Source organism: Pristiophorus japonicus, chromosome 14, assembly GCF_044704955.1.
Source record: "Pristiophorus japonicus isolate sPriJap1 chromosome 14, sPriJap1.hap1, whole genome shotgun sequence".
NCBI classification, from domain to species: Eukaryota; Metazoa; Chordata; class Chondrichthyes; family Pristiophoridae; genus Pristiophorus; species Pristiophorus japonicus.
The window spans coordinates 124,377,909-124,392,344 of record NC_091990.1 but is presented as its reverse complement, the minus strand read 5'-3'; the positions used below and the strand labels follow the sequence as shown (position 1 = coordinate 124,392,344).

Genomic DNA, 14,436 nt, shown 5'->3' with positions numbered 1-14,436 from the left:
CCCCTCTCTCTTCCCCCCCTCCCCTCTCTCTTCCCCCCCCTCCCCTCTCTCTTCCCCCCCCTCCCCTCTCTGTTCCCCCCCCCCTCCCCTCTCTCTTCCCCCCCCTCCCCTCTCTCTTCCCCCCCCTCCCCTCTCTCTTCCCCCCCCTCCCCTCTCTCTTCCCCCCCCTCCCCTCTCTCTTCCCCCCCCTCCCCTCTCTCTTCCCCCCCCTCCCCTCTCTCTTCCCCCCCTCCCCTCTCTCTTCCCCCCCTCCCCTCTCTCTTCCCCCCCTCCCCTCTCTCTTCCCCCCCTCCCCTCTCTCTTCCCCCCCTCCCCTCTCTCTTCCCCCCCCTCCCCTCCCTCTTCCCCCCCTCCCCTCTCTCTTCCCCCCCCTCCCCTCTCTCTTCCCCCCCCTCCCCTCTCTCTTCCCCCCCCTCCCCTCTCTCTTCCCCCCCTCCCCTCTCTCTTCCCCCCCTCCCCTCTCTCTTCCCCCCCCCTCCCCTCTCTCTTCCCCCCCCTCCCCTCTCTCTTCCCCCCCTCCCCTCTCTCTTCCCCCCCCTCCCCTCTCTCTTCCCCCCCCTCCCCTCTCTCTTCGCCCCCCTCCCCTCTCTCTTCGCCCCCCTCCCCTCTCTCTTCGCCCCCCTCCCCTATCTCTTCGCCCCCCTCCCCTCTCTCTTCGCCCCCCTCCCCTCTCTCTTCGCCCCCCTCCCCTCTCTCTTCGCCCCCCTCCCCTCTCTCTTCGCCCCCCTCCCCTCTCTCTTCGCCCCCCTCCCCTCTCTCTTCGCCCCCCTCCCCTCTCTCTTCGCCCCCCTCCCCTCTCTCTTCGCCCCCCTCCCCTCTCTCTTCGCCCCCCTCCCCTCTCTCTTCGCCCCCCTCCCCTCTCTCTTCCCCCCCCTCCCCTCTCTCTTCCCCCCCTCCCCTCTCTCTTCCCCCCCCTCCCCTCTCTCTTCCCCCCCCTCCCCTCTCTCTTCCCCCCCCTCCCCTCCCTCTTCCCCCCCTCCCCTCTCTCTTCGCCCCCTCCCCTCTCCCCCCTCTCCCCTCTCTCTTCGCCCCCCTCCCCTCTCCCCCCCTCTCCCCTCTCTCTTCTCCCCCCCTCCCCTCTCTCTTCCCCCCTCTCCCCTCTCTCTCTTCCCCCCCCTCCCCTCTCTCTTTCCCCCCCCCTCCCCTCTCTCTCCCCCCCCCCCCACCCCCCCCCCCCCCCTCTCCCCGGAAAAGGAGGTGGGGTGGCTCTGTTAATAATGGATGGGATCAGTGCGTTCGTGAGAAACGATATTGGCTCAGAAGATCAAACTGTTGAATCAGTTTGGGTGGCGAATGAGGAATAATAAGGGGAATAAGACGCTGGTGGGTGTAGTCTATAGGCCCCGTAACATTAGCTACATTGTTGGACAGAGTATAAATCAAGAAATAATGGCGACTTGTAAAAATTGAACGGGAATAATCATGGCCGATTTTAACCTTCATATTGATTGGACAAAGCAAATTGGCCAGGGTAGCCTTGAGGAGGAGTTCAGAGAGTGTATCCGGAATAGTTTCCTTGAACAGTACGTTGCGAAACCAATCTGGGAGCAGGCTATCTTAAATCTGGTACTGTGTAATGAGACAGGGTTAATAAATTATCTCCTAGTAAAGGATCCTCCAGGAATGAGTGACCATAACATGGTTGAATTTCTAATTCAGTTGGAGTGTGAGAAAGTTGGATCTCAAACAAGTGTCCTAAGCTTAAGTAAAGGAGACTACGAAGGTATGAAGGCAGAGTTGGCTAAAGTGGACTGGGAAAATACATTAAAGTATGCGACGGTTGATGAGCAGTGGCAGACATTTAAGGAGATATTTCATAACTAGCAACAAAAATATATCCCAGCGAGAAGGAAAGACTGTAAGAGAAGGGATAACCATCCGTGGCTAACTAAGGAAATAAGGAAGGGTATCAAATTGAAAGCAAGGGCAATGAATGTGGCCAAGACTAGTGGGAGGCCAGAGGATTGGGAAACTTTTAAAAGCCAGCAAATGACGACTAAGAAAATGATAGAGAGGGAAGATAGATTATGATATATAAATTTTTTTTTTTTAAAAGCAGATAAGAGTTTCTACAAGTATATATATAAAAAGGAAAAGAGCGGCTAAAGTAAATGTTGGTCCCCAAGAGGATGAGACTGGGGAATTAATAAGGGAATGAGTAAATGTAACACCACTTTTTAAGAAAGAAGGGAGAGAGTAATTATAGACCGGTTAGCCTGACATCAATAGTGGGGAAATGTTGGAATCAATTATTAAAGATGAAATAGCACATTTGGAAAGCAGTGACAGGATCGGTCCAAGTCAGCATGGATTTATGAAAGGGAAATCTGCTTGACAAATCTTCTAGAATTTTTTGAGGATGTAACTGGTAGAGTGGACAAGGGAGAACTAGTAGATGTGGTCCCACACAAGAGAATGGTGTGCAAAATTAAAGCACGTGGTATTAGGGGTAATGCACTGATGTGGATAGATAACTGTTTGGCAGACAGGAAGCAGAGAGTCGGGATAAACGGGTCTTTTTCAGAATGGCAGCCAGTGACTAGTGGGGTGCTGCAGGGCTCTGTGCTGGGACCCCAGCTATTTACAGTATACATTAATGATTTCGATAAGGGAATTGAGTGTAATATCTCCAAGTTTGCAGTGACACTAAGCTGGGTGGCGGCGTGAGCTGTGACCAGGACGCTAAAAGGCTGCAGGGTGACTTGGACAGGTTAGGTGAGTGGGCAAACGCGTGGCAGATGCAGTATAATGTGGATAAATGTGAGGTTATCCACTTTGGTGGCAAAAACACGAAGGCAGAATATTATTTGAATGGCGGCAAATTAGGAAAAGGGGAGGTGCAATGAGACCTGGGTGTCATGGTACATCAGTCATTGAAAGTTGGCATGCAGGTACAGCAGACGGTGACAAAGACAAATGGTATTCATAGCTAGGGGATTTGAGTATAGGAGCAGGGAGGTCTTACTGCAGTTGTACAGAGCCTTAGTGAGGCCTGACCTAGAATATTGTGTTCAGTTTTGGTCTCCTAATCTGAGGAAGGACGTTCTTGCTATTGAGGGAGTGCAGCGAAGGTTCACAAGACTGATTCTCGGGATGGCAGGACTGACATATGACGAGAGACTGGATCGACTGGGCCTGTATTCACAGGAGTTTAGAAGGATGAGAGGTGATCTCATAGTAACATCTAAAATTCTGACGGGACTGGACAGGTTAGATGCAGGAAGAATGTTCCCGATGTTAGGGAAGTCCAGAACCAGGGGACATAATCTAAGGATAAGGGGTAAGCCATTTAGGACTGAGTTGAGGAGGAACTTCTTCACTGAGTTGTTAACCTGTGGAATTCTCTACCGCAGAATTGTTGATGCCAGTTCATTGGATACATTCAAGAGGGAGTTAGATATGGCCCTTACGGCTAAAGGGATCAAGGAGTATGGAGAGAAAGCGGGAAAGGGGTACTAAGGTGAATGATCAGCCATGAGCTTATTGAATGGTGGTGCAGGCTTGAAGGGCATCTATTTTCTATGTTTCTATGAGAACAAGGAAATGACGAGACGTTGAACAAATATTTTATATCGGTCTTCACTGTCGAAGACACTAAAAACATCCCAATAGTGGATAATCAAGGGGCTATAGGGAGGGACGAACAATCACTATCATTAATGAAGTAGTACTTGGTAAAATAATGTGACTAAAGGCGGACATGTCCCCAGGGCTTGATGGCTTATATCCTAGGGTCTTAAAAGAAGTGACTGCAGAGATAGTGGATGCATTGGTTGTGATCTACCAAAATTCCCTGGATTCTGGGGTGGTCCCAGCGGATTGGAAAACCGCAAATGTAACGCCCCGATTTAAAAAAGGAGGCAGACAAAAAGAAGGAAACTATAGACCAGTTAGCCTAACATCTGTCGTTGGGAAAATGCTGGAGTCCATTTTTAAGGAAGCAGTAGCAGGACATTTGGAAAAGCATAATTCAATTAAGCAGGGTCAGCATGGTTTTATGAAAGGGAAATCATGTTTGACAAATCTACTGGAGTTCTTTGAGGATGTAACGAGCAGGGTGGATAAGGAGTGGTGGATGTGGTGTATTTGGATTTCCAGAAGGCATTTGATAAGGCGCCACATAAATAGTTACTGCACAAAATAAAAGTTAATGGGGTTGGGTGTAATATATTAGCATGGATTGAAGATTGGCTAACAAACAGAGACAGAGAGTTGTAAATGGGTCATTTTCCGGTTGACAAACAGTAATTAGTAGGGTGCCGCAGGGATTGGTGCTGGGGCCTCAACTATTTACAATCTATATTAATGACTTGGGTGAAGGGACCAAGTGTAATGTCAAGTTTGCTGATACAAAGATGGGTGGTAAAGCAAATTGTGAGGACACAAAAAATCTGCAAAGGGATATAGACAGGCTAAGTGAGTGGGCAAAAATTTGGCAGATGGAGTATAATGTGGGAAAATGTGAGGTTATCCACTTTGGCAGAAAAAATAGCAAAGCAAATTATAATTTAAATGGAGAAAAGTTGCAAAGTGCTGCAGTACAGAGATACCTGGGGGTCCTTGTGCATGAAACGCAAAAAGTGAGTATGCAGGTACAGCAAGTAATCAGGAAGGTAAATGGAATGTTGGCCTTTATTGCAAGGGGGATAGAGTATAAAAGCAGAGAAGTCCTGCTACAACTGTACAGGGTATTGGTGAGGCCACACCTGGAGTACTGTGTACAATTTTGGTCTCTGTATTTAAGGAAGGATATACTTGCATTGTAGACTGTTGAGCGAAGGTTCACTAGGTTGATTCCAGAGATGAGGGGGTTGACTTCTGAAGATAGGCTGAGTAGGTTGGGCATATACTCATTGGAGGTCAGAAGAATGAGAGGTGATCTTATCGACACATTTAAAATAATGAGGGGGCTCGACAAGGTGGATGCAGAGAGGATATTTCCGCTCAATAGGGGAAACTAAAACTAGAGGACATAGTCTAAGAATAAGGGGCTGCCCATTTAAAACTGAGATGAGAAGGAATTTCTTCTCTGAGGGTTGTAAATCTGTGGCGTTCTCTGCCCCAGAGAGCTGTGGCGGCTGGGTCATTGAATATATTTAAGATGGAGATAGACAGATTCTTGAGCATTAAGAGAATAAAGGGCTATGGGGAGCGGGCAGGGAATTGGAGCTGCGTTAATGATCAGATCAGCCATGATATTATTGAATGGCGGACCAGGCTCGAGGGGCTAAATGGCCAACTCCTGCTCCTATTTCTTATGTTCTGATGTCCTTTCTCTTGGGCTTCTTTCTCTCGTATCGTGCCCCCATTCCTTTCACCCGCTGCCCCCGCTCCTTTAGCCCGAGGCACCCTGATGATCATATGGCTCCAGTTGGGGTGGAGTGTAGAATGTATCAGTATAAGCGGTGTCGCAGTTGTGCTGAGGTGGATTGGTTGGGCTGGGTGCTCTTTGCCTTTCCGTCATTGTTCATAGGTATATATGTAACCTTTAGGGCTGTTGACCCAGGGACTTGCGGCTCTTTGTCGGCCGGCGCGGACATGATGGGCCGGAATGGCGGCCTCCTGCGCTGTAAATTTCTATATTTCGCTCACTCACTCTCTATCGCGCGCGCGCTCCCTCCGCTCTCTCTATCGCGCGCGCGCGCTCCCTCCGCTCTCTCTCTCGCTCGCGCGCGCGCGCTCACTCCGCTCTCTCTCTCTCTCGCGCGCGCGCGCTCCCTCCGCTCTCTCTCTCGCGCGCGCGCGCTCCCTCCGCTCTCTCTCTGTCTCGCGCGCGCGCGCTCCCTCCGCTCTCTCTCTCTCTCGCGCGCGCGCGCTCCCTCCGCTCTCTCTCTCGCGCGCGCGCGCTCCCTCCGCTCTCTCTCTCTCGCGCGCGCGCGCTCCCTCCGCTCTCTCTCTCTCGCGCGCGCGCGCTCCCTCCGCTCTCTCTCTCTCGCGCGCGCGCGCTCCCTCCGCTCTCTCGCTCGCGCGCGCGCGCTCCCTCCGCTCTCTCTCTCGCTCGCGCGCGCGCGCTCCCTCCGCTCTCTCTCTCGCTCGCGCGCGCGCGCTCCCTCCGCTCTCTCTCTCGCTCGCGCGCGCGCGCTCCCTCCGCTCTCTCTCTCGCTCGCGCGCGCGCGCTCCCTCCGCTCTCTCTCTCGCTCGCGCGCGCGCGCTCCCTCCGCTCTCTCTCTCGCTCGCGCGCGCGCGCTCCCTCCGCTCTCTCTCTCGCTCGCGCGCGCGCGCTCCCTCCGCTCTCTCTCTCGCTCGCGCGCGCGCGCTCCCTCCGCTCTCTCTCTCGCTCGCGCGCGCGCGCTCCCTCCGCTCTCTCTCGCTCGCGCGCGCGCGCTCCCTCCGCGCTCTCTCTCGCTCGCGCGCGCTCCCTCCGCTCTCTCTCTCGCTCGCGCGCGCGCGCGCTCCCTCCGCTCTCTCTCTCGCTCGCGCGCGCGCGCTCCCTCCGCGCTCTCTCTCGCTCGCGCTCCCTCCGCTCTCTCGCTCGCGCGCGCGCTCCCTCAGCTCTCTCGCTCGCGCGCGCGCGCTCCCTCCGCTCTCTCTCTCTCTCGCACGCGCGCGCTCCCTCCGCTCTCTCTCTCTCTCGCTCGCGCGCGCGCGCTCCCTCCGCTCTCTCTCTCGCGCGCGCGCTCCCTCCGCTCTTTCTCTCTCTCGCGCGCGCGCGTTCCCTCCGCTCTCTCTCTCTCGCTCGCGCGCGCGCTCCCTCCGCTCTCTCTCTCGCTCGCGCGCGCGCTCCCTCCGCTCTCTCTCTCGCTCGCGCGCTCCCTCCGCTCTCTCTCGCTCGCGCGCTCCCTCCGCTCTCTCTCTCGCTCGCGCGCTCCCTCCGCTCTCTCTCGCTCGCGCGCTCCCTCCGCTCTCTCTCTCGCTCGCGCGCGCGCGCTCCCTCCGCTCTCTCTCTCGCTCGCGCGCGCGCGCTCCCTCCGCTCTCTCTCTCGCTCGCGCGCGCGTGCTCCCTCCGCTCTCTCTCTCGCTCGCGCGCGCGCTCCCTCCGCTCTCTCTCTCGCTCGCGCGCGCGCGCTCCCTCCGCGCTCTCTCTCGCTCGCGCTCCCTCCGCGCTCTCTCTCTCGCTCGCGCGCGCGCGCTCCCTCTGCTCGCTCGCTCGCGAGCGCTCCCTCCGCTCTCTCGCTCGCGCGCGCTCCCTCCGCTCTCGCTCTCTCGCGCGCGCACGCTCCGCGATCTACAAGATCCACTGCAGCAACTCGCCAAGGCTTCTTCGGCAGCACCTCCCAAACCCACGACCTCTACCACCTACAAGGACGAGGGCAGCAAGTCATGGGAACACTTCCACTTCCAAGTTCCTTTCCCAAGTCACACACCATCCTGACTTGGAAATAGAAACATAGAAATTAGTTGCAGGAGCAGGTCATTTGGCCCTTCGAGGCTGCACCGCCTTTCAATAAGATCATGGCTGATCATTGAACCTCACTACCCCTTTCCTGCTTTCTCTCCATACCCCTTGATCCCTTTGGCCGTAAGGGCCATATCTAACTCCCTTTTGAATATATCTAACGAACTGGCCTCAACAACTTTCTGTGGTAGAGGATTCCACAGGTTAACCACTCTCTGAGTGAAGAAGTTTCTCCTCATCTCGGTCCTAAATGGCTTACCCGTTATTCTTAGACTGTGACCTCTCGTTCTGGAACTCCCCAGCAATGGGAACATTTTTCCTGCCTCAAAACCTGTCCAATCCTGTCAGAATTTTATATGTTTCCATGAGATCCCCTCTCATTCTTCTAAACTCCAGTGGATACAAGCCCAGTTGATCCAATCTCTCCTCATATGTCAGTTCTGCCATCCCAGGAATCAGTCTGGTGAACCTTCACTGTACTCCCTCAATAGCAAGAATGCCCTTCCTCAGATTAGGAGACCAAAACTGAACACAATATTATAGGTGTGGCCTCACCAAGGCCCTGTACAACTGCAGAAAGACCTCCCTGCTCCTATACTTAAATCCTCTAGCTATGAAGGCCAACATGCTATTTGCCTTCTTCACCGCCTGTTGTACTTGCATGCCAACCTTCAATGACTGATGTACCATGACACCCAGATCTCGTTGCACCTCACCTAAATATATTGTCGTACTTTCATCGTCACTGGGTCAAAATCTTGGAATTCCCTACCTAACAGCACTGTGGGAGTACCTTCACCACACAAGCTGCAGCGGTTCAAGAAGGCGGCTCACCACCACCTTCTCGAGTGCAATTGGAGATGGGCAATAAATGCCGGCCACTGCTAGTGATGCCCACAGTCCAAGAATTAAAATGTGGAAATGAGTAAATATTTGCAAACCAGTTAGATAGAAAGACTTGCATTTCTATAGCACCTTTCACGACCACCAGACGTCTCAAAGCGCTTCACAACTTTTGGATTCTGGGAGCCAATTTGCGCACAGCAACTCCCGCAAACAGCAATGTGATGATGACCAGTTAAACTGTGTTTTGTTATGTTGGTAGAGGGATAAATATTGGCCAAGACACCGGGAATAACTCCCCTGCTTTTCTTCAAAATATGCCATGGAATCTTTTATGTCCATCTGACAGGGCAGACGGGGCCTTGGTTTAAAACATCTCATCCTAAAGACAGCACAGCACTCCCTCAGTACTGCACTGGAGTGTCAGCCTAGATTTATGTGCTCAAGTCCCTGGAGTGGGATTTGAACCCACAACCTTCCGACTCAGCGGCGAGTGTGCTACCCACTGAGTTACGGCTGACACTTGGGGGAGGAGTGCTCTTTTTGTGCCCCTTCACTGTTAAGTAAGCTAAAGCTGTTTTGTATGTTGCATTGCGACCTGTGCTAGTGGTGCCTAACTCCTGACCCGTGGATCTGGTGTAATCGGAGAATTCCTGCAAGCGTGCTGTTGGAATGCAGCTGGCTGCTCGGGACCCCAGGTCACCAGCATAGGTCTCAACCCAACATAAAAGTTTACCTGAATTATCGGGCTGTGTGGTTATGTTATTAGTAATGCAGCATCGTATGGGTCTTTCATGGATTGCTGTGTACTGGAAAATTGAGCGTCATTTACCATGGTGACTGATTTGAGAATGCATGGTGATGGTGGGGATAAGAGGATCTCTTCTTCGGTGCAGAGACTGGAGAAATCAGAGCTGCTTTTATTAGACCACAGAAGATTAAGTGGCAATCTGACCGAGGTATTGACAAAGTAAATGTGAGAAAACTATTTCCATGGGTCACTGAGTCAATAACTGGAGGGCCTAACTGTATGATCGTCACATAGAAGAACTCGAGAGGGATTAGGAGAAGTGTTTTTTGTAGAGGCTTATTGGGGTATGGAATGTTCTGCCAAAAACGGTCATGAACGCAGACTCCATAATAGCTTTGAAAAGGGGAGTAGATAAATGTTTGAAAAAAATAATGATTTTGAAGGGGTTTGGAGAATGAGACTCCATGACGAGCTCTTTGAGAGTTGGCACGGCAAAATGGCCTCCTTCTGTGCTGTAAAATTATATGATTCGAATGTAGTGGAACTAAAATGGAGGTATTGTATGCAATCTTGTTGATTTTTATGCCTAATTTCAGCTTAAAAACAAAGCATTTTCATCCAACTTCTACACTGTGTAGTGTTTGGAACATGATGCTTTTAACCCTTTTAGATGAGATACCTTTGTTATAACTCCAGCTAACTGCTGGTTAGGTTGGACCTGTGCACGCACTATATGTTGGGCAGATTCATGGATTTTTACTGTAAATTAAGATGAGCCCATTTCTCTTCCCTGCCCTCTCCCGAGTTGGGTTTATTTTGAATGGAGTACTCTTGTAGGTTTAATGTTGTCGCAATGGAAGCCAATTGTCCCTGGCATATTGTGATAGTAAATAGTTATGAGGATCTCCATATGTCCTGCCTAAGTACACACATCTTTCTGATCCTTTTCCCTTGAGAATTACAGTATTCGCTGATTAACTGCACAAAGTAGCTATTTGTTTAGCATGTGAGAGGTGCACAAATAGCTTTTTGTACGGATGTTGCAGTACTGACATTTTAAATGACCCTGTTGTGTAACTACAAAAATAAATTAATTCACTCAGAAAATAGCAACAAAAGATCTGTTTCAAAGGCCCAGAAATTGTGGTCAGAGGCTTCCTGCAGACGGACGCCTCCGACCGGAATTCTTTTTTAACAAAGTACCTGGTGGTCCCGGAGGAACATAGACTTACGATCCGAGGCTGAGATGCGGAGCCCAGCGCAGAGTATCCCAGGAACGTAAGCCGCAACCTGCGATCACATGGGCTTGGCCCACCAATCAACATGGAGTATTCTCATTGATGATAATGGTGAGTTCTGTTTGTACGAGCTCCCATTACTATCAATGAGAATAACCCCCAAAACACCAACACAACAGAAATTTAAAAAAAACACCTCACATATTTAAAATTAATTGAAATTGAATTAAATGTTTTGGACAAAAATGTATTTTTTTGATTTTTTTTTTAATATGTTTTAATTGGGTTAAAAATAAACTTGCCTTAATGGGCAGGATTTTAAACTTAGAAAAATGTAATTTTATCACTAATTTTTATCTTTTAAAACTCCTGCGCTGATAAAAGTAGGCTATACGCCTGCTATTACCAGGTATAAGAGTTTTGAAGGAGACTCGCTGGGCAGGAGTTCGGCAAATAGCCCAAATCTCCGCCCGTGAATATCCTTCTCCCAGGGATGCGTGCTATCTGTCAAAAAACATCAAGCATCGCGTGCCGAGAACCGGTACTTGCGGAGCCTCTTCGGGTGCGTGCGCACATCGTACCCATCCGGAGAGGCTGCCATTTACGGCCCACTATGTTTCTTGTGTGAAAATGTGCTGGTACTTTGATTCCAGGCTGTCGCAGTGCTGCTGTGGAATTGGCCACTGGCGGTGGGCTCGGAAGTCTGGTTGCCCTTATCTTTTGTTCCCCTTTTTCCTGCCCATTGGACTGTCCTACCTCGCCGCGGTATGCCACAGTAGCGTTCCCAGCGTTCAGCTTCACTCCGCCGTCTCAATCTGGCACTGACCGTGCCAAGTCTGTGGCATCTCGGTCAAGAAATGGCTGCGTGTCTTGAGGGCAGGACATATACTGTAACCACTGCTTCCTGGAAGAATGCACTACGTATTGAGCAGGAGGCCAAGATTGAATGTTCAATGTTACTCGTGCTTTGTGGCCCATTCAGATCCTCCTGAAGTGTAAGCGGAGGTAAAACAGACGTGTCCGGAAAAGAAAGAGAACTTACATTTATGTAGCGTCTTTCACGTCCTCGGGACTCCCCAAAGCGCTGGACAACCAATGAAGCACTTGTCAGTGTTGTAATGTAACCAATTTGCGCACAGCAAGCTCCCATAAACAGCGACGTGATAAATTGTTTGTCACGCTGGTTCAGGGATAAATATTGACATTTTAAAGTTTCCATCTGAGCCAGCATAATCTAATTTTGTAACCGTTTACTGTAAATAGTCCATAAATTCTGGATTAAAAACTGCTCACATATTTAGAGGACATAGAAGCTACATGAAGTGATTTAGACACTGATGTACTACTCTACAGTTGTACTGTAAAATCCAATGTACTTTATTCTTCCCTTCTTTGAGATCAGGCGTTAAATCGAGGCCCCGTCTGCCCTCTCAAGTGGACGTAAAAGATACCATGCCACTATTTCGAAAATAGCAGGGGAGTTATCCCCGGTGTCCTGGCCAATATTTATCCCTCAATCAGCATAACAAAAACAGATTACCTGGTCATTATCACAGTGCGCTTTATGGGAGCTTGCTGGGTGCAAAATGTCTGCCGCGTTTCCTACATTACAACAGTGACTACACTCCAAAGCACTTCATTGGCTGTAAAGCGCTTTGAGACATCCAGTGGTGGTGAAAGGCGCTATATAAATGCAAGTCTTTATTTTTCCCTTCTTGCCATGCTCAATCCTGCAGAAATTGACAAATGACTGCGGTGTGTCACAAGCTGCAGTATGAACACCAAAAATCGGGTTGTGGAATGTTATCCAGGTATAACAATAGATGTTGTGATTAAATGTTCTGCAATACCAGGAGTGAAGTACCATAATCAGCCTACCCTGAACATATTCAATGGAATATTAAAGTTAAGGGGCAATTTAATGGTGTTCCAAAATCATGAACGGTTTTGATAGTTAAGGGGGAGAAAATTGCAGGGATACGGTCAAAAAGCAGTAGTGTGGGAATATTTACACGGCTCTTTCAAAGAGCCGACACAGGCACGGTGGGCTGAATGGCGGCCCCCTGAGCTGTAAGATTCTATAATTGGGTTGTTTTTTGGCAATAGCACAATACCTTCTGGCAGTTGGCTGAATCATAGAAATTTACAGCACGGAAGAAGACCATTTCGGCCCATCGTGTCCGCTCCGGCCAAAAAAGAGCTGTCCAGCCTAATCCCACTTTCCAGCTCTTGGTCCGTAGCCCTGCAGGTTACGGCACTTCAAGTGCACATCCAAATACCCTTTAAATGTGTTGAGGGTTTCTGCCTTTAAACCCTTTCAGGCAGTGAGTTCCAGACCCCCACCATCCTCTGGGTGAAGAAACTTCCCCTCCAATCCCCTCTAAACCTTCTACCAATTACTTTAAATCTATACCCCCTGGTTGTTGTCCCCTCTGCTTAGGGAACTAGGCCCTTCCTATCCAATCTATTTAGGCCCCTCATAATTTTATACACCTCAATAAGGTCTCCCCTCAGCCTCCTCTGTTCCAAAGAAAACAAACCCAGCCTATCCAATCTTTCCTCATAGCTAAAATTCTCCAATCCAGGCAACATCCTCATAAATCTCCTCTGCAGCCTCTTTAGTGCAATCACATCTTTCCTGTAATGACCAGAACTGCCTGCAGTACTCTAGCTGTGGCCTAACCAGTGTTTTATACCGTTCAAGTGTAACCCCCCCCTGCTTTTGTATTCTATGCCTCGGCTAATAAAGGCAAGTATTCTGTATGCCTTTGTAACCACTGTTGCTACAGGAGACTGGATGGTGATCAGCACTTCCACGGGGCCCTGGGGTCTGCACATCACCGTTGCGTATTGTACAGTCGAAGATCCGCTTGACTAATGAGGAAGAGAGAAAGGAAAGGTTGGGCTGGGAGAGTGTAGGAGGAAGGGTTACACCGGATAGATAAATGTTTTTTTTGCCCATCGGATTGACTCCCTTCCTTGATGGGATTGGGGTTAAGTGATTCTAATGCATAGGTATTTCATTTGTGCCTCGCTGTGTTTTGATAAGTGGGACAAGGCATTTTAGTGTATAGGTTGCTGGAGGTTTGCCATTTTATGGCTCCCTTGTTTCCTGTGATATTTATAGCTCAACTCTTTTTTTTTTTTTAAAACCTCTCTGTCTTGCTCTTCCAGCTTGCACGAGCTGAGGGAAAATGTATCTCAGGAGCATAAATCTCTGAAACAGAAAGAATTGGCCGATGGGCCAAAGGCTTCCCATGGATATGGAGGGAAATTTGGAGTCCAAGATGATCGTATGGATAAGGTACCAAATGTGCTATTTTTAAAATGAGTTTAGAAAGCTGACATTGCTTGAAAGGTGTGTTTTTTTAAATTGCAGAACTGAGAGAGCAGAGTCTGTTTTTATCGATCTGGTTTGCACAGTTACAGACCTTTGCACTGGCTTTTGGCTGTGGATCCATGATCAATCATCTAAAGGAGAAAAGCTAATAAGCCTGCCACTTTTGAAGAATGTGGATTGCAGAGTCCAGAAGTGGCGCTCTCAGTATCCGTATATCAGCATTGAAATGACTTATTTACCGCTGCAATTTTCTCCACGTGAAATATATCTTTTTTAGCTCCAGATACTGCCTATTTAGATATTTTTTCTCATTTCTCGCCCCCTCCTCAAAAAAAGTTTAATATTTGCCAGAAGCAGCACGCAGTTGTGTGTTTTGCAAGTCCGGTTTGCTCGGGTAACAGGCTATCTTTCGTTGCTGCTGTATTCCAATGGCAAAACGACTCTTCCTACAACAGCAGCAGCAGCTCAATCCTGCAGAGAGGAAGTTTAAACCGTCCCCTCCCACCATAATATTTACTGCCATTTGTGCTGACACAGAAAAGCTTTTGAGCCACATGACCTCAATGATTAACGTAATTGGGGTAGTAATCCTGCATCCCTCATATTTAGTACAGTCGCAGAGCAGCTGTCTGAGTGGAAGCCTCCATCGTAACTTTAAAGAAAAGAAAGACGCATTTCTATAGCGCCTTTCACAACCACCGGACGTCTCAAAGCGCTTTACAGCCAATTAAGTATTTTTGGAGTGTAGTCACTGTTGTAATGTGGGAAATAAATTGGGGATGAGGGATAAATATTGGCCGGGACATTGGGGATAACTTCCCTGCTGCTCTTCAAAATAGTGCCATGGGATCTTTTACGTCCATGTCAGACAGCAGACGGAGGCCTCGGTTCAATGGCTCATCCGAAAGACGACACCTCCCACAGTGTC

The 14,436-nt window shown here is 49.7% G+C and overlaps 1 protein-coding gene across 6 annotated transcripts in view; it reads left to right on the top strand.

Annotated features, from left to right (window-relative positions):
• The window catches only part of LOC139280082 (src substrate cortactin-like), an 85,083-nt gene that overhangs the window by 18,555 nt on the left and 52,092 nt on the right, over positions 1-14,436 (top strand). For all 6 annotated transcript variants that reach the window (XM_070899577.1, XM_070899576.1, XM_070899578.1 and 3 more), the window contains one exon: positions 13,343-13,472. In XM_070899577.1, coding sequence (XP_070755678.1) covers positions 13,343-13,472 — 130 coding nt within the window. The remainder of the gene's footprint in view (positions 1-13,342; positions 13,473-14,436) is intronic.